Source organism: Miniopterus natalensis, chromosome 2 (genome assembly GCF_054644295.1).
Source record: "Miniopterus natalensis isolate mMinNat1 chromosome 2, mMinNat1.hap1, whole genome shotgun sequence".
In the NCBI taxonomy this organism is placed as follows: Eukaryota; Metazoa; Chordata; class Mammalia; order Chiroptera; family Miniopteridae; genus Miniopterus; species Miniopterus natalensis.
The window spans coordinates 136,836,715-136,857,491 of record NC_142082.1 but is presented as its reverse complement, the minus strand read 5'-3'; the positions used below and the strand labels follow the sequence as shown (position 1 = coordinate 136,857,491).

The 20,777-nt window shown below is 45.7% G+C and overlaps 2 protein-coding genes across 11 annotated transcripts in view; both read right to left on the bottom strand.

The window, feature by feature from the left end:
* Positions 1-283: 283 nt before the first annotated feature.
* Positions 284-8,060, bottom strand: STAC3 (SH3 and cysteine rich domain 3). Of its 3 annotated transcripts, XM_016224423.2 has the most exons (12): positions 6,742-8,060; positions 5,955-6,018; positions 5,409-5,676; positions 5,071-5,168; positions 4,797-4,860; positions 3,836-3,933; positions 2,198-2,264; positions 1,964-2,013; positions 1,594-1,679; positions 1,351-1,402; positions 923-1,060; positions 284-693 (listed from the first exon to the last, which is right to left on the bottom strand). In XM_016224423.2, the coding sequence occupies exons 2-12, from the start codon at positions 6,015-6,017 to the stop codon at positions 595-597; spliced, it is 1,083 nt and encodes a 360-aa protein (XP_016079909.2). In that variant the 5' UTR covers position 6,018; positions 6,742-8,060; the 3' UTR covers positions 284-594. The 3 variants fall into 3 exon arrangements, with proteins under 3 accessions (XP_016079909.2, XP_016079910.2, XP_016079912.2); XM_016224424.2 differs by lacking the exon at positions 5,955-6,018; XM_016224426.2 differs by lacking the exons at positions 4,797-4,860; positions 5,409-5,676; positions 5,955-6,018; positions 6,742-8,060 and having other exon boundaries at positions 5,071-5,165.
* Positions 8,061-8,839: 779 nt separating this feature from the next.
* The window catches only part of R3HDM2 (R3H domain containing 2), a 141,795-nt gene continuing 129,857 nt past the window's right edge, over positions 8,840-20,777 (bottom strand). For all 8 annotated transcript variants that reach the window (XM_087814601.1, XM_087814594.1, XM_087814596.1 and 5 more), the window contains 6 exons: positions 19,678-19,778; positions 14,114-14,283; positions 13,557-13,704; positions 11,118-11,215; positions 10,699-10,783; positions 8,840-9,858 (listed from right to left, as the gene is read on the bottom strand). In XM_087814601.1, the coding sequence (XP_087670727.1) occupies positions 9,518-9,858; positions 10,699-10,783; positions 11,118-11,215; positions 13,557-13,704; positions 14,114-14,283; positions 19,678-19,778 (943 nt within the window). In that variant the 3' untranslated portion in view covers positions 8,840-9,517. The remainder of the gene's footprint in view (positions 9,859-10,698; positions 10,784-11,117; positions 11,216-13,556; positions 13,705-14,113; positions 14,284-19,677; positions 19,779-20,777) is intronic.

Genomic DNA, 20,777 nt, shown 5'->3' with positions numbered 1-20,777 from the left:
GCCAAGAGCTATGGGGACCTACCCTGCAACCGGATCCTGTTCCCAGCCGCAGCGGCACGGGGACGGTGACTCCAGGGGGCTCCCTTTTCTTATTGACTACAGAGGCCTCGCCAGGCGGACTAGCCAGTCTCCCCAAGTCCCACCAGCTCAGCCCAGGTGGGTTTCAGGTTACCCGATGGTAGTGAAATGTGATTGTTAGGGAGGATTTTCCACCACTTCGTGGGCCCTCTTCTCCCTCTCTCCTTGGCCCCAAGTTAAAGAACAAACTTCTAACTTTTGTCAAAACTTTAATAAATTCACAACATTCAACAGTTCGCCTCCCACCCGCCCCCGCACCCCAGAGCGCCTCCTAGTGGAAACGCATTTTTTTTTCCAGCTCTCAAAGGCTGTTCTAGGCACCAGTATCCGAGGGCATAGGCCGAGGGAGGAGGGCGGGAACCAGTCCCTTTCCAGGAGCCCCGTCATGCTCTGGCGGGCTTTCCGATTCCTCCCTTACTCAGAGGTATAGTTGCTTTCACCCCTTTCCTCTCCAACCTCTGCTGGGCCTGCCCAGAATCCAACATGGGTATCTCCCGCCATCAGGCGCCTGCACACCTAAATCTCCTCCAGGAAGTCGGTGGGGAACAGCCCCACCTTGCGGCCAGTGTAGACCTTGACGTAGCCGCCAGCTTCATCTCCTTTTTGCACCACGATCTAAACGATTAAAGGATTAGAAAGGAGAGAAATCAAGGGAAAACAGTTGTAGAGGACAGCAGGGGAGTCCAGAGTTACGGAGACCCAGCCTAATCCCATTAATGGGTTAAGATCTGCAAGGAGTGTGGTTTGCAGAGGAGCCTCCTGCCTGGCGTTGGGTTGGGGCACCAGAGCTACCTGGGTTTTTTTTGGTGTTTTCTGTGTGTGTGTGTGTTTGTTTTTTATTTACCTGGTCCTTCTTGAGAGTGATCTGTCCTATCTCACGATTCCCCACGAAGGATCTTGTTACCCGGTGCACACGTTCTCCAGACCGGACACGAATGATGAAGTTTGGAGGGAAAAATCCGACCTTGTCCCCTATTTTCCCCTAGAGGAGATGGTAGGGAAAATCAGTCTTTTTTTAAAAAAATATATCTTTATTGATTTCAGAGAGGAAAGGAGAGAGAGATAGAAACATCAATGATGAGAGTCATTGATCGGCTGCCTCCTGCACGCCCCCAGATGGGGATCTATCCCGCAACCAGGGTATGTGCCCTGACTGGGGGTCGAACCCCTAATCGCCTGGATCCTAGGTCGAAGTTCAACCACTGAGCCAATGGAGAATCAGTCTTTCAAACTCAACCCATGTCCCTCCCTAGCCTCCATGATTTCTCTTACCCGCCACCACTCCTCATTGGAGTCATCAATGACTGTGATCTTCTCTCCAGGCCTGGCAGGGAAAGGGAGGAACCTCTGAGATTTAGGGGCCTTACATGTGCAGTTCTTTGTTTGTACCCAGATCCAGCCCCAATAGGCTCCAAGCCCTGTGTACACTCTTCCCCACTTTCCTTTCTCACAGGGAGCTGGGCTCTCCCCTCTCCACACCCAGTACACCCCCACCCCAATCTTAAGGCCTCTCACGGGAAATCCAAGTCGTCCTTCTCCAGGGCTTTGAACCGATAGAGAGCCACAAAGTAATGAGACTGCTGGAAGCCAGGCTGCTTGTGCTGGGGGTGAAAGGGGGTGATGAGTCTCAGGGCTCCTCTGTCCCACATTGAGGGGCAGGAGTCCAAGGCAGGGGCATTCTCCAGACATACTACATTCCAGCTCTCTCCCAGGTCCCTGAACTAAAAGGAGTGCACTGGTTGTGTGTGTGTAAGGTGGTGGAGAAGGCAGGTTAAGGGTAATGGGAACCCAAAGAGTAAGTATGAGCTTTTGCTGAGGTTGTGAGTGGTATCAGAACTGGGTTGGGGAGAGGACTGGGGTCCCTGCAGGGAGAAAGGAATCTCACTTTGTCATCAGGTGTCTTCTTTTCAGCCTTCTTATCCCCTTCAGGGTTTCCTGGGATGGAAACACCAACAAACTGTCTCTGGCTCCTGGAGGGTAGGCCTCATTTGCTTACCCTTCTGTTGCAGGGCCTTCTTTACCTTCAAACCTGGCATACCCTTTTACCCTCCTTTCCCTGTGCCACTTCTGAGCCCCTGACTCTCCTCTATCTCTATGGATGGAGGTGGGTGTCACTCACCATTTTGGGGTTTGCCTTCCTCTGGTCTGGCAGACTCTGGCTCTTCTTCCATCATGGCTGCTAGAGGCTGGAGGAGACACTAGAGTTAGGAAGATGCTGTCTTGGGAACCCATGCTTGCCCTGGCTCTCCAATCAGGACAGAGAACTATAGAATAATAGGATATCAGGGTTGGAAGGAGCCTTGGAGAAAATATCTCTGTCTAATGCAGACACTTTCTCTAAAACATCTTGGCAGGTGGGCCACCCACATTATGCTTGAATGTAGTTAATGACAGGGTGCTCACTACCTTGCAAATAAGCCCATGCAATTTATTTATAGGACATTTCCTTAATAAAGCTTAATATATGCTATATTAAGCATATGTCAGTCTCCCTGTAACTATTAGTTATTGGTCCTGATTTGCCTTCTGGAGGAATACAGAACAAATATAGTCCCTTTAAAGATCTGAGGGCAGCTGACATGTCCTTCCTGTCTTTTCTTCTCTAATTATTCTCAGTTCCTTCGAATCATTCCCCAAGATCCCAATTCTATGTTCTTTACTATAATGTCTGCCCTTAAAAATACTTCAGTGTGTAAGAGAAAAATGGGCAGCACAGTTTTTATAATTCCCTTAAGAAAATAGAACCCGAATGTACTAGCCTTTCTGGAAGCAGCCAAATCACATTGTTAGTGCCTTACAGTCATAGCTCACTCCACAGAAATCTCTAATTTGCACCCAACTTCCATATCAACAACTTTGAAGCTAGATTTCTAGTTCGGTTTTTGTGCAGTTGATTTGTTTCTTTGATCCACGAACAGACATGTACATCTTTCCTTACAAAATTTCAAATTAGTTCTGGGCCTTTTTCTAGTCTAGGATTTCTGAATATATTATTCAATGTATAAGTTTTTCCTTCTAGGTTTCTCACAAACTTGATGGGTATACCATTTATATCTTCATTTGTACCAGTGAGAAAAGTGTTCATAGGTGAGGACCAAGAACCAAATCATGTTATGAGGCATCAGAAATCTCCCTCTAGCTGGATATTCCCTAAAGGACCAGGATCCTTTGAATACTGTCATTTAGTCAATTTTAGGAATCCATCTAACTGTAATTGTTATCTACATTAATTCTTCCTGGTTGTCCAGAAAGATATAACTATATGCTAACAAATCCCTTGCTGAACTGAAAGCAAATCTATGGCATTATGAATCTAGTAATCCTATTACAAAAGGAAATGAAGTTACTCTTGGCCACTAGCTTTGTGCCTCAGTTACCTAATCTATAGGATAAATGTGTTAGACCAGATGATCTTCATCGACGCTTATATGACTCTAGAATTACTTGGCACGTTCTGTTCCCTGAACTCAAAAGCATAGCTCTTGCCTCTCTTATCTAGCAATGCCAGGGTCTGGGGCCTAACCTTCAGTTAGTTGGTTATGGTGGTTAATCTGACAATCTCAGAAGGGAGTTCCTGGAGAAAACACATGCTATGGCAGGAGTTCTTAACCTGAAGCCCTCTAAAATTGCATACAAAAATTTGTCTGTTGGGTTATGTGCAATTTTGGGGGAAAGGGATCCCTAGCTTCTTTCAGCTTTCTGGAGAGGAGACATGGGGTCTCTGGAAGCAACCTCAGTAGGAAGGTATGGTGCTCACATTTTTCTTATCTGCCTGTCCTTTCTTCCGTTCCTTGTTTGCCATGATCACCCCAGTGCGCAGGGTTTCAAACACAGGGTCATTACGATTTGCAGCAGCTAGTGGGAATGGGAGAAGAAAGAAGACATTACTGAGGAGGCAGGGAAAGGCTTGGAGGAAAGAGTCCTCCTAAGTAAGGGAGAGGTGGGATTGAGTAGATACCTCTGTGTGTGTGTGTGTGTGTGTGTGTGTGTGTGTGTGTGTGTATAAGATTAGGGACGTTGTCAGCTGGGCATACCTAGGTTATCAATCTATAAAGAGGTCTAAAAACATCACTGGAAATGTAATATGATGGAGAAAAATATTTATCAGCACTCCTTCCAGGCAGAGCATTATATGATGCTGGAAAGACAGCTTTACTAAGTTGCTTGGGAGTTGGGGAATGCTCAGAATCACTACTCTCCTTCTAAGGAGAGTTGTCCTTTAACTGCTGGCTTTTTTGTCCAAGTGGCACGTGCAAGCTGGTGTGCTTGCACCAGTGGGTTTTTCTTTTTACACCCATGCTCCTCACATACTTTAGCTTCACTTCAAAATAAATTTTAAGGGTTGATAAACTATGAATCTTCCCAGGATGTCCATAGCTCTTGGTCTTCTGTAACTAGGATGAGGAGAGTCTAGAATCCTTGTTCACTTAGAAATGGTTTTGCATATGTAAAGCACAGATTTTGAGGTTAGACAGATGAAGTTTCAGTCTTGGCTCTGTCTCTTGCTAGCTGTGGGGAGACCTAGCTAAATCTCATCTCCCTCAGCTATCAAATAGGGGAATATTGACTCTGTATCCAAGGTGGTTGAGCTATTAGGTTGAGAGAGAACCATGGGATATAGAATCTTTCTGTTTCAGAATTTGGTTTATAAATCTAGAGGTATGTTGAAACTATCTCTAAGCTTGCCCACTCCCTCAGGTTCCATGTGAGTCACTTACAGACACTAGCGTACTGCTGGTTGCTGTAGAGTGGGGAGCTGTAGGCCCGATGGAAACCAGGGGGCTGTAGGGTAGGATGGAAAGCATTAGAGAGAGCAAGGTAGGATCCAGAACCCCATCTTTTCCACGAGTGCTCACCCCTTCTTGAAGTAAGAGATTGGCTGAGAAAGAAAAAGCAGGGAAATGGAGGGGATGACCTGAGGAGGGACTGGCAAGGGGGTAGCTGGCAACATGTCCCCCTCTTCTATTTTCTTGCTCCCCAAAGCCTACTCACAATCTTGCCGAAGCATCTCTGCATCTCCACATAGGACTGACAGTGCTCATGGATGTTGGTTTTGCAGTTCTTACAGCGAAGCCCAAATTTGTTGTTGACTTGGGAGAAGGGGAGAACATTTGGGTGAGGTTTCTGTTTTCCTTTCCCTTTGTACCATTGCTGCTACTCTAGCTCTTAGGTTCCTTTCTGTCTGGGACCCAACACTCTCAGTCAAATAGTATTTCCTTCAAGCCAAATCTTGCCACAGCCTGTTTGCTATACAAATACTCCTCTCCTAAACCCTTTCCCAGTCCCTTGCCTTCAACATCACAAGTTCTCTACTTCCCTTCATGACTCACGCACAATCATCCGGGCACAGACATCACAGAACTTGGGCTTCTTGAAGAAATGATCTTTGAATTTGTGGGGCTTATCATTGACAAGCTTAGGAGGTTCTGGGGGTGGCTCCTCCTCCTCCTCCTCTTCTTCCTCCTCTTCCTCATAGATGTAGTAGATAGGCCCACCCCCAGCTCCCACTGCCTCCCCATTGGCCTGGGGCTCTGGGGGAAGCTCCATCTCCTTTGTTCCAGTAGACTCCTTCCTGAATAACTGCTTCAGCCGCTGTAGCTGGGGTGGGGTGCAGGGCGAGGGGGGAATGAAGGAAACCCAGTGTTAAAAGAATTGTCATGCTCTACAGAGTAGGTAAGGCTGAAGCTCACTAGACATTTTTCTAGCCTGGGGCAAGGGGTACACCCCAGGTTTAGGGGGTATTGGGGACTGCAGATGCGGGCAGGCATTCTAACAAAGTAGTCACATACAAGTAAGATCAATTCAAGCACTTTTCTTTGAGGGCTGCAATGGCTTTCCAGCTCCCCCACACCCAGTGGTCAGAGGCCCTGACTCACCCCACTTTGCCGAGTTTCTGCTGGGGAGGGCTTAGGGGATTCCAGCACCTTCTTTTCTGTCATCCTGCAAGAGGTTAGACCCCACTATGACATCTAATCCCTGACATTCTTTCTCTCTGATTCCTGTCCCTTTATAGTATGGTGGTCCTTGAAGGAGAGGCTTTGGAAGAAATTCAGTTAGAGATCCTTTCACAGAGCTTATGAACAGAAAGATTCCATGGAGGTCCAGAGGAAAGCCCAGTAGGCTGAAGAACTTCCCAATTAGTTCCTCAAACCAATACCCATTCTTCCACTCTGAGGGGCAACCCCCTAATTTGTAGCCCCAACACAGTGCTCAAGGCTGCCTGGTCTAGGGATTTCCCAACAGGTGCTTCGCTTCCTCTGGGAATCTATGGGCAGTAGAGATGACACACATCTTCCTAGAGCTCCTTTTATCAAGGGGTTTGATGTGTGGAGGGATGGGCTGGGACATTTGTTCTCCTTACTTCTTTCTTGAGCCCTGGGGGCCCAGTGCCTAGGTCCCAGCTTGCCTCAGGCCTCAGCTATTTTAAGTTTTCAGAGTAATATGAGCCTTTCCTTTCCTTACTACTCCCTTCCCTTGACACCACCCCCACCCCACCCCACCCCGCCCTCCAATTCTAGCTTTTTGTCCTGGAGTAGAATAATAATTTCACTCCTAAAACCCAAACTACTCATGTACAAGGAGAAATGAACTGAATAGATTGTGGGTTGGGGAAGCTGGAGTGAGCAGTCCTGGAAACGGGGAGAGGATGAAGAGGCAACTCACGTTTGGGACTCCCTGTAAGTCGTCTGTGGAGGGAAGAAGAGCCCCTGCAGTCTTGATGGTGGCACTGGAGGAAGACTGGTCCTCTTCTTTGGGGGCTAAGCCCCCCCCCCCCAGTGCCCTCTGAACTCACACCGGCTACCAGACAGTATTTGTAGACCTAGCCTCTTGCCTTGGTGTCAGAGCTGGAATGACAGTGCTGGAGGGAAGTGGACAGCTGAGCGGCACAGCTGACACAGAGAAATTGGACACGGGGAGGTCTGGGCAAGGCTAGACCCTGACTCCTCCCATCCCCCAGAGCTGCTGTTACCTAGTTTCTCATCTGTGGTGTGGTCAGTACTGGCTAAATTCAGGAGGGGACAGTGTTCATGCTGTATACTCATTTGGGTGATTTTAAATGATTGAAGGTAAAGATGAATTATGAACAGCTTTTCCAATCCCTTCTCCAAGGTCCAAACATCTCCCTAATTCTACCCTCCCTGGACCTACTTTAGGAACTAAGCCTTCAACTTCTCAGCCATTGTCTTCTTGTGGCCATGTGTTTTTATACTATCAAGTATTGATGTAAACTCAAACCTTTAGAAAGGAAAGGGCTGGGAACTGGTGAGAAAAGGGAAATTTGAATTTTCAGAGCTCTTCTATCAGCCAGACTAGGTTGCTTTCTTCTCTGTGGGAAGTTGGAGGGGTACCTTCCTGCCATCCTGTCAGGGAGTGAAGAACATGTAGTACTGCTTTGGTTTCTCCAGCTGTTGCCATAGGCATCTTTGCCCCCTCCCCCATTCCTCTAAAATCTTGTCCTCAAGGTGAAGGGACTTCTAAGAGCTATTAAAAAAAAAAAAAAAAAGCCAGCCTGGAGGGTTCTGGGGTCTAACGACCAGACAGAGGTGGTCTCAACAATGGAAAGAAGGCAATAACTGCCATACGTGGAGTTCTTATCACCTGCAAGTAATGTCCCCATTCCCCATGAGAACTGCAAACTCTTGGAGGTGGTAGGATGCCAGGTCTCACACTCCCAGAGTCATTTTGATTCTGATTCCATCTCCCTCCTCTGGTGCCCGTGTACGCATTGATGGGTCAGTGAGTTATCTGGTATTCTTATCTCGGGCACAGAGCCTTTTCCTGCTGTGTGTCACAGCTGAAAAAGGAGATACACCCATCTCAGAGGACAGCAATTTGGAGGTGGCCATATAGTGTTGCTTTATCCCCTTTTATCTATAAGTAAAGGATTATGTTGGAGGTTGGGTCAGAAAAGCTTTGGAGGAGCCTAGCTAGAGACACTGCTACCCAGACCCAAGAGATTTCCAGGGCAATGTTCTTTGTCATTTCCATTCATTTTTCTCTCTTTAAGGGGTGGTTGAGATTGAAAAGGGGCTGCTGGATGGTTCTGGGTCTGTGGGCTCTTTAATGACTCTGGTCTGACAGGTTGAACAGGCTAACTTTGAGAAGCCTCAGAGGAAAAGCTCCATCTCGCAGGCGGGTGACTTCTATTCTTCACCTTTCTTTAGCTGCATGCCCCTGGCATCTTGGTAATGCAAGTTTAACTGATGTAGCTTTTATTGTAAGAAACATCCACTTCTGTTCCTGCTAGGAAGAACCCAATCCTCTGGCTTTAGGATTAAAGAAAGGCCCAAGTCTTCCATCCCTGAAGTTTTCAGCAGATTGGATGGACAGGTAAGAATCCAGGATTCAACCCAGTTCTGGACCTCACTTACCCCTCTGCAGCTCAGCCTCAAAGACCCTAAATGAGTGTCACAGAATTAACAGTGTGGAAGGAACCTCAGAGGTCACCTAGCCAGTCAAGTCTCTTATTTTCCTGATAAGGACTCAGAGCACCATAGTTGACAAGTGATGTGTCTGATGAACCAGTTAGTAGCAGACTTGGGAGAGCCCAGAACCAAGGTCTCAGTGGAGACTCAGCCACCTTTCAGAATTATGAGTGAGGAGGATGGGACACAGGGAATCGTGTTAGAAAGATATCCGTTCATATGCTAGAAAGGTCATCCAAACCCACATCAAATCCCTCCAACTCTGTGGGGCTGTACCTACCCAGGACCTCCAATCCCTACTCACACAAGGGCAGCAAAAGAAACAGGGACTGATGTCCAGTGACAGATTTTTTTTATATTTAAAAACAAAATCAACCTCCCCCCAAATAACCCCCCAAACAAACAAAATCAGATTAAATAAAATTTACAGTGAATATACCTAGCAAACATCTGTATGTGCAATTAAATACTGTGTCTGTTACTGCGGCACGAACCTCAAACAAACAATATACAAGTGTTCAGGGGGCTGGGGGGAGGTCCAAGTTTTAACTCTGTGGGGTTTGGGGTGACAAGATGGGGAAAGTGAGAGGAAAGGGAAATCAATTTCATTTTTCTTAATTCTGTCCATATAAATATATTCATAAAGACCAAAAAAGGGAGCTTGGGATTTAAGGAAACAGGAGAATAGGAGAGTGTAGGACCCTCCCAATTCTACCTGACCAAAAAATATGAAAGAAATTCATTTCATGGTAGGAGAAGAGATAAAAAATGATAGAAGAGGATGGGAAGGAGGGGGAAGCAGAGGGAGGCCAACCAGGGAGAGGGGACCCATGGCAGGGGAGTAAGGAGTCCAGTGCCAGTGTGTTTGTCTCTGTCTCTATCTTTATCCCTACTGTCTTAGGCTCCAGTTTAGTGCCTGTCGCCTTCCTTTCTCCCGTCCATGGTCTCTCAGGATGCCCCAACTCCCTTCACCTTGCCCCCACTCCTGCTGTGCGAGTCCCTTCCCCTCTTGTTTATTGGGAGCTGGCTCGCTCCAGGATCCTCAGGTCATAGTTCTTTTTGGCCACTCGAAGTTTGAAGCGACTCACAGAGTTGTTGAGGCGAAGGGAGGCATTTTGGGCAGCCAGGGGGCTGGGGAACACAGCCACGATGGTGTACAAGGCAGCGAGGTCTGCGTGGCGACCGTTCTCAGCAGTCCCACTATTGTCCCCCCCACCCCCACCAGGCAGCCCCTGAGCATCCTTGAGCCACTGGATCTTGGCACCGGACATGGCAAGCTGAGTAAAGAGTTTGTCTGCTTCGGTACGAGTGATGCCCTCAGGGAGATCTGTCACCTCCAGCACCCGCCCCAGGACTGGAAAGGGAGGAAAGAAGACATTATGAGAGGGTTAGAATAGGAAGGACTGCAGCATTCAGTTGATCAAGTCTGTATACAACGTACTCAAAAACCTGGCCTTTCCCACTTAGCTCTTTCCTCCTTCCTCAACCAACCCAATTCCCTACCATCCAGACTCTGATCAAGGCAACTAGCAGAAATGAAGGAAGCTTTCTCTTCTAGCCCCAGAGAGGTAGGAAAGAAGAGACTGGGAATCAGAATCACAGGTTGAAGATCTGGAGACCCATACCTCAGTTCTTGTTACTGTGAAGGAAGTATGGCTTTTGCTGATGTTCTTTCACAAAGTCAATAGCCTAATCTGGAATATGTTCCATAGATCACTTCCCAGAGACTGGCCCAAATAGATTCCTCTTTTTTATCATCTAGGGAAGTCAGTTTCCCCTCCTTTCCCTGTTTAGTAAACTGCTCCAAATAGGGGAAATCCTGAGAGATCTTGTATGCCTAGTATGGAAGGCCTGCAGGAGGAGAGTTACTCCCCCATATTCTCGTCAATCTTCTAAATCGGGTATAGGCCTACCAAGGTAGACATTCTAGATTAAAGTCAGGACCACTCCCACAAGACTCTGTTACTAATGGGCTCAGCAACCCACATCATTGTGTTAGTCCCAATTTTTACTATGATCTTCCCCAGGACCTGGAATAGCTTGGTAAGTCGGACGGAAATACTTCACTTCTCTAGCTTTTCCTTGCTCTTAGTACAAAAGGCTCCCATTTCTACTCCCCACTCTAAGCTGGCTTTTCCCAGCCATGCTGGGCTGATAATGTAGGGCTAGAGGGGGAAGTTTCCTGTCCACTCACCAACATCTGTTGTCCCCAGGTCAGTGGAGGCAGATTTGAGTGCTTGTCTCTTGCTCCGGTTTCCATGCTTCAATCCACTCTGTCCCTTCAACATAGAAAGATAAAGCTCATCCTGGGTATGAGCTTTGCATCCCAATGTATGTCTGAGAGATTAAGGAGCAGCACCCAACCTGAGGACCCCACCCGGCAGTCAGATTAGCCAGCAAGTGGCCACTGAGAAACAAAGAGACCCTCCCTCTTGGTACTGGAGTGGGTAGGGAAAAATGAGTACTGGAGTGGGATAAGGCCCCTCCCACTTTGTCCATTCTCTCTGTTATCTCCCTTGTGCACCCTGCTGGTTGAGGTGGATGGCCCAGACATAGGAGCCTGGATGAAAAGGGGTGTCTGATGGTCCTGAGGCTGATGATGGACCCCCTTACCTGGTGCACTGTGTAAGTCGACTGGCCATGGAGCAAAGGAGGGCAGATGGACAGATTGTACTGTAATGGCTGACCCAAGAGGGAGTAGCGCCCATCACCTAGGAAGAAGAGCAGATGGTTTTCTGGGAGTTTGAACTTCATGGTATGACATTTTTATGAGATTTCAGGGGGCTTTGGAGATAGATATTATTTCTACTATTTCTATAACAGGAGTGCCCATGTGACTGATTTAAGAGTTATCTCTCTTCCGAAATCCCTTAGGTCTCAGCTGTATCTTGAACAAATGGGGCTATTAGGCTCCCTTGTCCTTGAAGGGTTTTGTCTGTTGTAGACAAAAGGTCCTGGAGGAAACCTACAGACCCTTATGAATATCTTTTATTTCTTATACAGATTCTCCTCAACCCAAATCCAGGGATCAAGTTTCTGACTCATGCCAGCATACAGTGTAGTGGACAAGAGGACAGACTTGGAGCCAGATTGCCTAGGTTCAGATCCTGGCTCTGTTACTGGAAATGGGATGGTGTGTATGTTTTCCTTTCATTAGTGTTACTGGGAAGATTAAATGAATATAAGACATGTAAAGCACTTACAACAATGCCTGATACATACTAAGCACCATTAGTGTTAGCTATTGTTGTTGATAAATATATTTCAGAGCACTTTAAAGTTTTTAAACCATAGTCTCAACTTATTTTTATACTATTTGTGACAACCAAGGCAGAAAGCAGATAAAAATTATTCTCATCATATGTGTGATTAAGCCTATTGTATGGATTAGAAAACAGGTCTGGTTCCAAATTTAAGTAACATGTTAAACATTACAAAGCTACTTATCTGAATTGAACCCAAGTCTTTTAACTCAAATCCAGTGTTCCCTCTTCTAAAACTATACTGTTTCTAACACAGCCCATATTCCCAGGCCTCAGACTCAGTACGGATGGGTTGAACTCTTTGGTTCATTAGAAAGGTCAGTGAGCCCTGGCTAGTGTGGCTCAGCTGGTTAAGCATCGTTGTCCCATGAACCAAGAGGTTGCAGGTTTGATTCCCCATCAGGGCACATGACTGGGTTGTGGGCTTGATCCCCAGTAGGGGGCGTGCAGGAGGCAGCCAATCTATGTTTCCCTCTCACATTAATGTTTCTCTCTCCCGTTCTCCCTTCCTCTCTAAAATCAATAAAAAACATTAAAAAAGAAAAAGAAAAAGAAAGTTCAGTGAACTTCTTTTCCTTGGCTCACAGTCACCTTACTCGGTAGTAAATACTAAATATGTAAACAAGGTCTGGAGCAAATTAACTATGGGCATCTCTAAAGAGGGGCAAGTTACCATGTAATACTATGCAGCTGTAAAGAAGAAGGATCTTGTACCCTTTGGGACAGTATGGATGGACCTGGAGAAAATTATGCTAAGTGAAATAAGCCAGGCAGAGAAAGACAAACATCACATGATCTTGCTTATATGTGGAATCTAAAGAACTTAATAAACTGATAAACAGAATAGATTCAATGATATGGAAGCATAGATCAGATTGACGAATGTCAGAGGGATGGAGGAGGGTGGGTGGGTGAAGGGGGAGAGAGTAACCAAAGAATTGATATGCATATATGCACAACCCAAGGACACGAACAATGGAGGGCAGAAGGACTGGGGAGGGGGAGGGGACAGAGTGGAATGGGTCATTGGGGAGAAAAAGGGACATCTGTAATATTTTAAACAAAAATGAATTAAAAAAAAAAAAGAGGGGCAAGTGTCCTTGGCTTAAATAGGGATGTTAAATAAGAGTTGGCTCGCCCTGGCCTGGTGGCTGGGTTGGTTGGAGTGTCATCCCATACATGAAGGGTTGCAGGTTCAATCCCTGTTGGGGTATGTGTGGGAGGCAGCCCATTGATGTTTCTCTCTCACATCAATGTTGCTTTCTCTCTCTTCCTTCCTCTTTTTTTTCCAAAAGGCAGACTGCCACGTGCAGATTGACACATTTGGATTTGTCTGGAAGCTTGACTACCTTATGTTCTCCTACAAATGGGCCTTGAGAGCTTGTTTGGAGGTTCTAGCAGGGAAGCGCAGCTACTCGTATATCCCTGACTGAAGACCGGTCCTCTCTTCTGGGGGGAAGGTTGTCCTCTTTGACCGAGTATGCAGCTTCAGGAGGGATGCACATGGATCGGTAAGGGAGGAGGGGGACACCCGCCTAGCAAGCCAGATCAGCCAAATCAACTCTGGCGATCAATGGGGTGATAGATGTTGCAGCCAGATCGCCCTCACATCCTCTTCTCTCTTTAAAATCAATAAATATATCCTCCGGTGAGGATTAAAAAAAAAAGAGTTGGCTCCCAGAGTTGGACAACCAGCCACATTAACTCCTTGCCTGTTGCTACCCTCTCAATCTCCCCACTTGGGAATGGGATGAATTTGACAGCAGTCAGCCCTAATCTGACCCCTTACCCTGTGCTGGACCCCCAGGCCGGGGGAACTGTGTGAGGACGGGAAGGGGACTGAGTCCTGTGCAGACACTGCTGAGGCTGGTGACAGGAGAGGGTGCTGGAGACTGGGTAGGAGATGTGACAGGGCTGCTACTCATTTGTGTGTTGGCCTGCAGGAGACAAGAGTACACATCATATAAACACTAAACATTACTCTCTGGATAGTATTCCTATGGCTTGGCTTAAAATTCAATTCCCTCAGGAAACCTCTTGTTGAACACTGCCAAAGCCAGACCGCTCTTTCAAACTGCCCCTTAGCCCTAATTATTATGTATTATTTTAATATCCACTTTCTGAAATATTAAGTATTCTCTTAGCATGTTCAAGTATGTGTCCCTTGTGCTACCTTAGAGCCTGGGTACTTTGAAATAAGATGCTCTCCTCTATTTCTTGTGTTTCTCCTCAAAAAGTGCCCAGGAAGAGACATGCAAAAGAGGCTGCTCAGTCAATGACAAAGATTACTCCTGAGAAGAATCTGGTCACCTCCTTGCCAAGATAAAGCAGGGTTGCAGGACTCACCTGGGGGCTACCGTCAGGATTGTACAGGTCTCCAGGTTTCTGTCCCCGCTGGTCCATGCTGTAGTATTTACAGTGACTCCACTGGACCATGGATGGGTTCTGGGGAGGCTGGGGCCCATTAGGGACATTCAGCTGCATGACAACCACACCTGGTCCAGAAGGTGACACTCCTGAGTGGCAGGAAGAAAGCAACTGGTTGTGAATTCAAATTATATTTTGGCCTGTCAGCTAACCCTGAGTGGAAAACCAGTAAACAAATCCACCAACTCTCTTCACGGTCACTTAAACTGCGTCCTGCCAGGAATCTGAGGTAGCTGCTGATCTGGCTCCTTCTGGCTCCTTTTCTGACTCCTTCTCTCCAAACCAGTGGAAGTTTGAGCAGAAGGGACATAAGTCCAAGATGCCAATGCTTTCCTGCTCTTTACCTGGTGAGGGGTATTTTGGTATGCTTGGCAGAAAACTGCTCCGTTCTGTCAAAGTTGGGTATTACCAAGTGCCCAAGTTAGGTTGCTCAAATGTCTAGGCATGGTACAGGTCCCAGTCTGGCACTTGGGCCAGGGCTGTAGGCACATGTAGGCTTTCCTGGTAATAGCTGCAGATAAGCCAGTGATCTCTGGTTGTTCTGGAGAAGATGAATGCACACAGCTTCACTAAGCCAGACCCAAAAGGTACTTCTTGGGCAAGGGTGGGGTAAGTTGGAAACATTTCAAGCAGAGCAAATGGCAGAGATGTATGTCATAGCAAGGAAATGACAAACAATTCAAGGTGCTAAGGCACAGGGGCTATGTAAGAGAAGTAGTAGGAGATGAGATACATTTATTTATTCAACAAACATTTATTGAACATTTACTATGTACCAGTTCCTATGCTGGGCACTGGGTATACAGCAAACAAAACTGGTCCCTGCCTTCATGGAATGGAAACTCTATCAGAGAGTCAGACAGTAAGCAAACAGTTTGTGTCAAAGTTTGAAGCGTGTTCTGGTGAGGGTCTTTATAATGTAAGTGTTGGGCACAGGACTTGTGTGTTTCAGAGAGCTAACTCAAGAGGCTGAATGTAAGATGGCTGAAGGAAAGGAGAAACTAGTGGCAGGAAGATTAGTTAGGAAGCTATGAAAACCAAACGAGGGGGTTTTGAGTCAGAGCAGTGACAGCAGGAATGGAGTGGGAGGGTCAGGATCCTCTCTCAAGGTTTCACTGACGGGTTCATTTGACCAACTGGATGTGATCCTGAAGTCTTATCACAGGAAACCATGGATAGCTTAACCTTCTTACAGGCTGAGGGAAGGAAAGGGCTCAATGAGGAGGAACATTAAGTCCTGAATCTTCCTCATGGTGAAAAGGAAGGTAAGAGGTTAGGGAGCAATTTGACAGATAGTCCCTGCTGGGAGGGATGGGTAGGAGCTCTGCTTCCCCACAGGGAACTGTTCAGTGTGAGGGTTTGCTCTTGACCTCCCAGGATGTATTTCTGTAGAAGACAGGCTGAGTTCATGTGTATGTGATGGTAGAGAAATGGGACTGGGGCTTGCTAGCTGAAAAACCTGCTGCAATGCTGCAGTTTTCATGGCTCAGTGCTCTGGGCCTGCCGCTGCCACAGCCATCACATTGCTTCCTGTGACGGGAAATGTTGCAGCCTCTGCCCTGGGCACCAGTCCTGCTGGGAAGTGAGTGTGATTGCTTTTCTCAGGTAGCATTGGTCAAAGGAAAGGGAAAGAAACAGCAGGAGGCCTGAGAGCAGCTTAGGAGACACAGCATCTGTCGTATTCCCCAGTCAATATGTGCCCCCACCCAGGGTTAATCTAATCAAAGAGCACAAATATTCAGAGAGACAGGCTGACACCTCCCTTCTCTTGCCAAGGGGGACAGGGTACTCATCAGCATAGCTTGTGGAAGAACCACAGGAAAATTGCACAGTTGTGGAGTGTCATTCATTCAACTCCTCCCTTACTATAGTTGCTTTGGGCATTTTATTTCCCCATCCTAAGAGCCCCACCTGCTCCAACATCCTCTGCCAACAAAATTGCAATTGACCTTATTCAAACATTTCATTGCTACCTACGGGGGCCAAGGCAAAAATAATCAAATCTACAGCTTTTCTGGAAGGCAGTTCATAATCTGAGCCTAATGCTCCGGGCCAGGAAAGGGTGGAGGATGTGTGAGTGTGAAGGATGTGAGCATAAACAAGGTGGTGGAACCTCTTTCTAATAGCAACATATAGCCATAAGGAGCTATTAGGGGGCTCAAGGGGAGGAGAAAAATGAACAAATTCCTTGTATTATTTTCTCTGATTCCCAACAAAAACAAAGCCAGGGTTATCAGTCACGGCTTCAGTCCTGAGTTCCTCCCCACAAAGAGTCCTTCCCTGCTGGCCTGGAGCATTGTTCCTTCACTCAGCTGAGGACACAGAGCACTACTTGGCTGATGAGCTGATTTTTATGCTTCTCTTCCTCAAGCCAAAAGCAGGTGGCATCCGTTAGGAGCTGAACTGTTGCTACTTCTTAATGGAGATGGCAATAACCCCCTCAAAAAAACCCACCCCACAGCCCAGTGACAGTACTTCCAAATAATTAGATTGGAGGAAGGAGCCTGTGTTAGAGTGGGAAGGGGGAGAAAGGGGTTGAATAAGGAAATCAATTTCAGCTTGAAAGCTCGGAGAGAAGAGGGGACATGTGAATGGCTTTTTAAGTGGCATCATTAAACCTGGGCAGAAAGGTCGATTGGGCAGAGCAAACCACATAAATACAAACAGATGACATTTATGTCTGGCAGAATTGGTTTTTGTTTAGTTGTGTTTTTTTTTTAATCACTGAGGTAGTAGACCGATAAGGCTTCTTCCTTACCACCAGGAATCAAATCTATGGAAAGGGATATCCAGAGAAATAAAATCCACAGGCATCTTTCCCAAATCACAGAACAGAATACAACAGTATCTTGTCTCCTTTCCTTTTTTGGTGGGGGAGAGGGATTTCTTCAGGGAGTGAGAGTAAAAACAGTCTCTGCCTTGGTAACCCCTCAGTTACAAAAAGAGCCAGTAAGTATGTGAGAGGCTATGTCTGTATGTACCTCACTCTGGCCACACTGCTGTGTCACTGTGAGTTGGGAGTCTGGGTACAGGTTTCACTGCCATTTCAAGTCTGTGTGAATCTTCCCCAGACTAGCATCTCTGTAGAAACCTCCAGAGACTTAGAAGCCATCATTTCAGTGGAAAGAAAAGTGTTTCCTGGGGTTACATTTATATTTAATATCACAGTGGAGGAATTAAGGTCTAGGCCTTGGGGGTAAATTGGGCAACTACAAAAATGTATTAATAAACCAGAACAGTTGTTCCAGGAACAGTCAATCCTAATCCCTGCCTTTATTTTTGGAAAAGTGACCATGTTGCTACATGGGAGAAGGGCGGGTAACTGTCCTTTGAAGGTGACATAGCAACTCTTGTGGACTATGCTGGCCTTCTATCTTCCCAGTAAAGGGTAAACTAGGAAAGAAGACAGAAGAGGTACTTTTTCTTTTCTTCCACTTCCTCTTAGATTTTTATGAGCAGGGATTGACAACTTTTAAAATCAGTGGTATTATGAATATGGTCTCTTAAATGATGTGGGTGGAAGAGAGGGTCATATTATCTAGGAAAAGCCAGAAGCCTAGGATCAATCAGGGTAGCTAGGAAGAAAGGAAATATAACAGAAAATTCCAAAGAAGCAAGGGAACTAGATGATAAAGTGGGTTTCCTCCATGTCTATTGATTAGGGCCTAGATTATCTCTTTCCAATCAAGGCCCAGATCTCTAAGTGCTGCCAACTTTCATAACAGCTGTTTCAGTTTACTTAACCCAGCACCAGGTCCAGAGTAGGTAATGAAAATTCTTTCATTTAGTTTGTTTCATATTCAAAGACCTTATATTTGAAGATGAACAGATATATAACCCAAAAGATACACTGATACACCACTAAGGATAGTATATCCATTTGCACATGCACATAATTATTTTAACAAACAGGAGAGAAAATGTGATGCAGTTATCAAGCACCACCAAATGCTAGAGCCAAATGCTTGGAGCCAGTTTCTACAATTTCCATATCCTGCTAGGAATTTCAAGGTCAAGTGCTCCTGGTGGACACCAGGTGAAACAGCTAGAGAGACCAATAATGTAATACAGGGTAAGAGCTGTTGAATTTAAAATCTCTCAGCCTGTGAGAGATCCATGTTTGGTCTGGATGAAAGCAGAAGTCATTGCTCCTTGAAGGTACCAATTGATCCTGTCTTATGAGCAAGATTAATTCTGGAATCCACTCCACAGAATCTAACATAGAGTACAAAATATCATATGTGAAAAATAGTACATTTCTAAATGGGGAAACTGGCAAAAATACCTCCCTCTCACCGGAAGAGGGCACTCTGACATTCCCACAATAGAGCTACATTAAGACCTGCCTTCCAGAACCCCTGAAGTTTCTTTAATTTCAGTATAATGCTATGTCAGGGTGGGGTGAAAGGGAAACAAACAAGGGCAGCTGCACTTGGTGTGCTGGGGGAGTTCTTGGCAAAGGCAGACAATAAGAGGCTTCATGACATAAGCCTATTCACCTGGGAGAGCTGGTCCCTCCAAATAGGGCCTTTAGCTGTTTAACACAGTATCCATTTACTTCCCACTGGAGGGAAAGGAAGAGTACAGAAGCTTGTTGAAAATATGTTATTGAGAATGCAGCACAGGATATGGAAATTCAAAGGACCAACGTTCAAGTTCTAGGATTTTGACTTTAGGCAAGTCATTTATCCTTTTTCACACTCAAATTTCCCCTTCATGAAATTGTAGTAAGAATTAAAATGATAAAGCGTGCCCCTGGCAGATGTGGCTGAGCAGTTAGAACAGTGGCCCTCAGATGGAAGGATTGTGGGTTCGATTCCTGATGAAGGGCACGTACCTGGGTTGCAAGCAGCTGATTGATGTCTCTCTCTCTCTCTCTCTCTCTCTCTCTCTCTCTCTCTCTTTCCCTTCCTCTCTCTCCAAAATCAATAAAAATATATTAAAAAAAAGTGTTTCCATAGATCAGTGGAAATTGATTATAGACCATAGATAGTAGAAACTTAAAATAAAAAAATAAAATGTGAGCACATACAAAATACTGCTAAACAAAATCTAAGATACCACTTAAAAAGCATTTTATCAGCCTCTCTAACATTCCTGAGAGGGGAAAAAAAAGCTGTCTATAGGAAGAATGAGTGCAGGAGACAGAGGTAAGTACCTCACGTCTCAAAGGAATGTGGTGAATAAAATTGTGAATTCAGAAAAAGAAGAAAATAAAAGAACAAGAAGGAAAGAAAACAATGAACACAATCAGACATGTGGCTTCCCAGGGACAGGGATGGGGTAATGAGCCTCGCCTTCCTTGAGAGGTCAACTTCAGCACCGCTGGAAAACACCAGCTAAGACTTTGGCTTCCTGATGGGGTCACAGTTCCCTGAACTCTCTCTGCCCTTCCCAGAACTAGAGCCAAAGCTCTTCAGCAGCATTTGCTCTTGCCAGTGCTCCAGATACCCCTTTCCCCTGGCCAACTTTTATCATCTTACCTGAGTACTGCTGTGGCATCTGTGGTGGGCTGCAGGGAGAGGGAGACTGAGGCATCTGGTACTGCTCAGAGACAGGAGGTTGTAAAAACCCCACAGAAGCGCTGGGGAAATGGAAAAGAGAGGAGTGGTGAAGAGGTAGAGAGAGGAACACAGCTCATGCCAAAACAGCTGCTGCTTCCCGGGTCTCCCCTGAGAGAAGCACAGGCAGCTCCAAGCCATTCCCAAACCAATTTGCCATGCAATTTCTAAAATCACTAATCAGTTCAAAGTTAATTATATATATTTGTACTTGATCATCTTTCAATTAGGAAGCTGCTAATCAGTGCTACAGATGGAACGTCACTCACACATGCTCTTCCCAACAGAGTGGAAACACCAGACATACACATGCATACATGCACACAACACAAATATACACACACTGAGAAACATAAGAGACACACAGACTAAGAGAGTGTTAGAGACAGATATACAGTGCAAGAGAGAGATGGGTAAGAAAGAACTACAGAGATGTATGATTTAGGATATTTACCTAGTGGCAAGCACAGTCACCTAAAGACAAATAGGGAACCCCCCCAAAACTCAAGACAACAGGAGACATATATATAAAAAGACAGAAGTAAACATATACACACTGAGACAGACAAAAATACATGCAAGTAGGTCCAGACTTGAGTTCTAGTTCCAGCTCTGCTTTTAACCAGTTATGTGACTTTGGGTAAGTTTCTTAACATCCCTAGCTAGAACTTCTTCATTTATTAAAAAAAGGGAGAAAAATAAAACAAGGGAAGTGGTCTAGGTATTTCTAAGGTGCCTTTTACCTCTAAAATTCTATCAGCTATGGTCTATCCTAAGATACATATAAAAGACCACCTGAGATTCATCCATGGATATAAACAAAGATACACAGAAAGTTTTACATATATACACTCCAAATTGCTTCTTTTAATGACAAGAAATCTCTAGCCTATAGTTCTGAATCTCACTGATAAGGAAAACAAAATGGGAAATTATAAAGCCTCTGTCTCTGAAGCAGAAATTTTTTTCTGCTGATGAGCTCTTATGGAAATGTCAAATCAAGGAGAAGAAAAAGAGAATGA

Bases quoted from the DNA above. Each gene is read 5' to 3' on its own strand.
- STAC3 (XM_016224423.2), bottom strand. From the start codon at position 6,017: ATGACAGAAAAGAAGGTGCTGGAATCCCCTAAGCCCTCCCCAGCAGAA. The intron at 2,014-2,197 runs GTGAGTGACACC...TTTCCATCCCAG, and splicing joins GGAAGGCAAACCCCAAAATG to GAAACCCTGAAGGGGATAAG. The intron at 1,680-1,963 runs GTGAGATTCCTT...TTTCACCCCCAG, and splicing joins AGAAGACACCTGATGACAAA to CACAAGCAGCCTGGCTTCCA.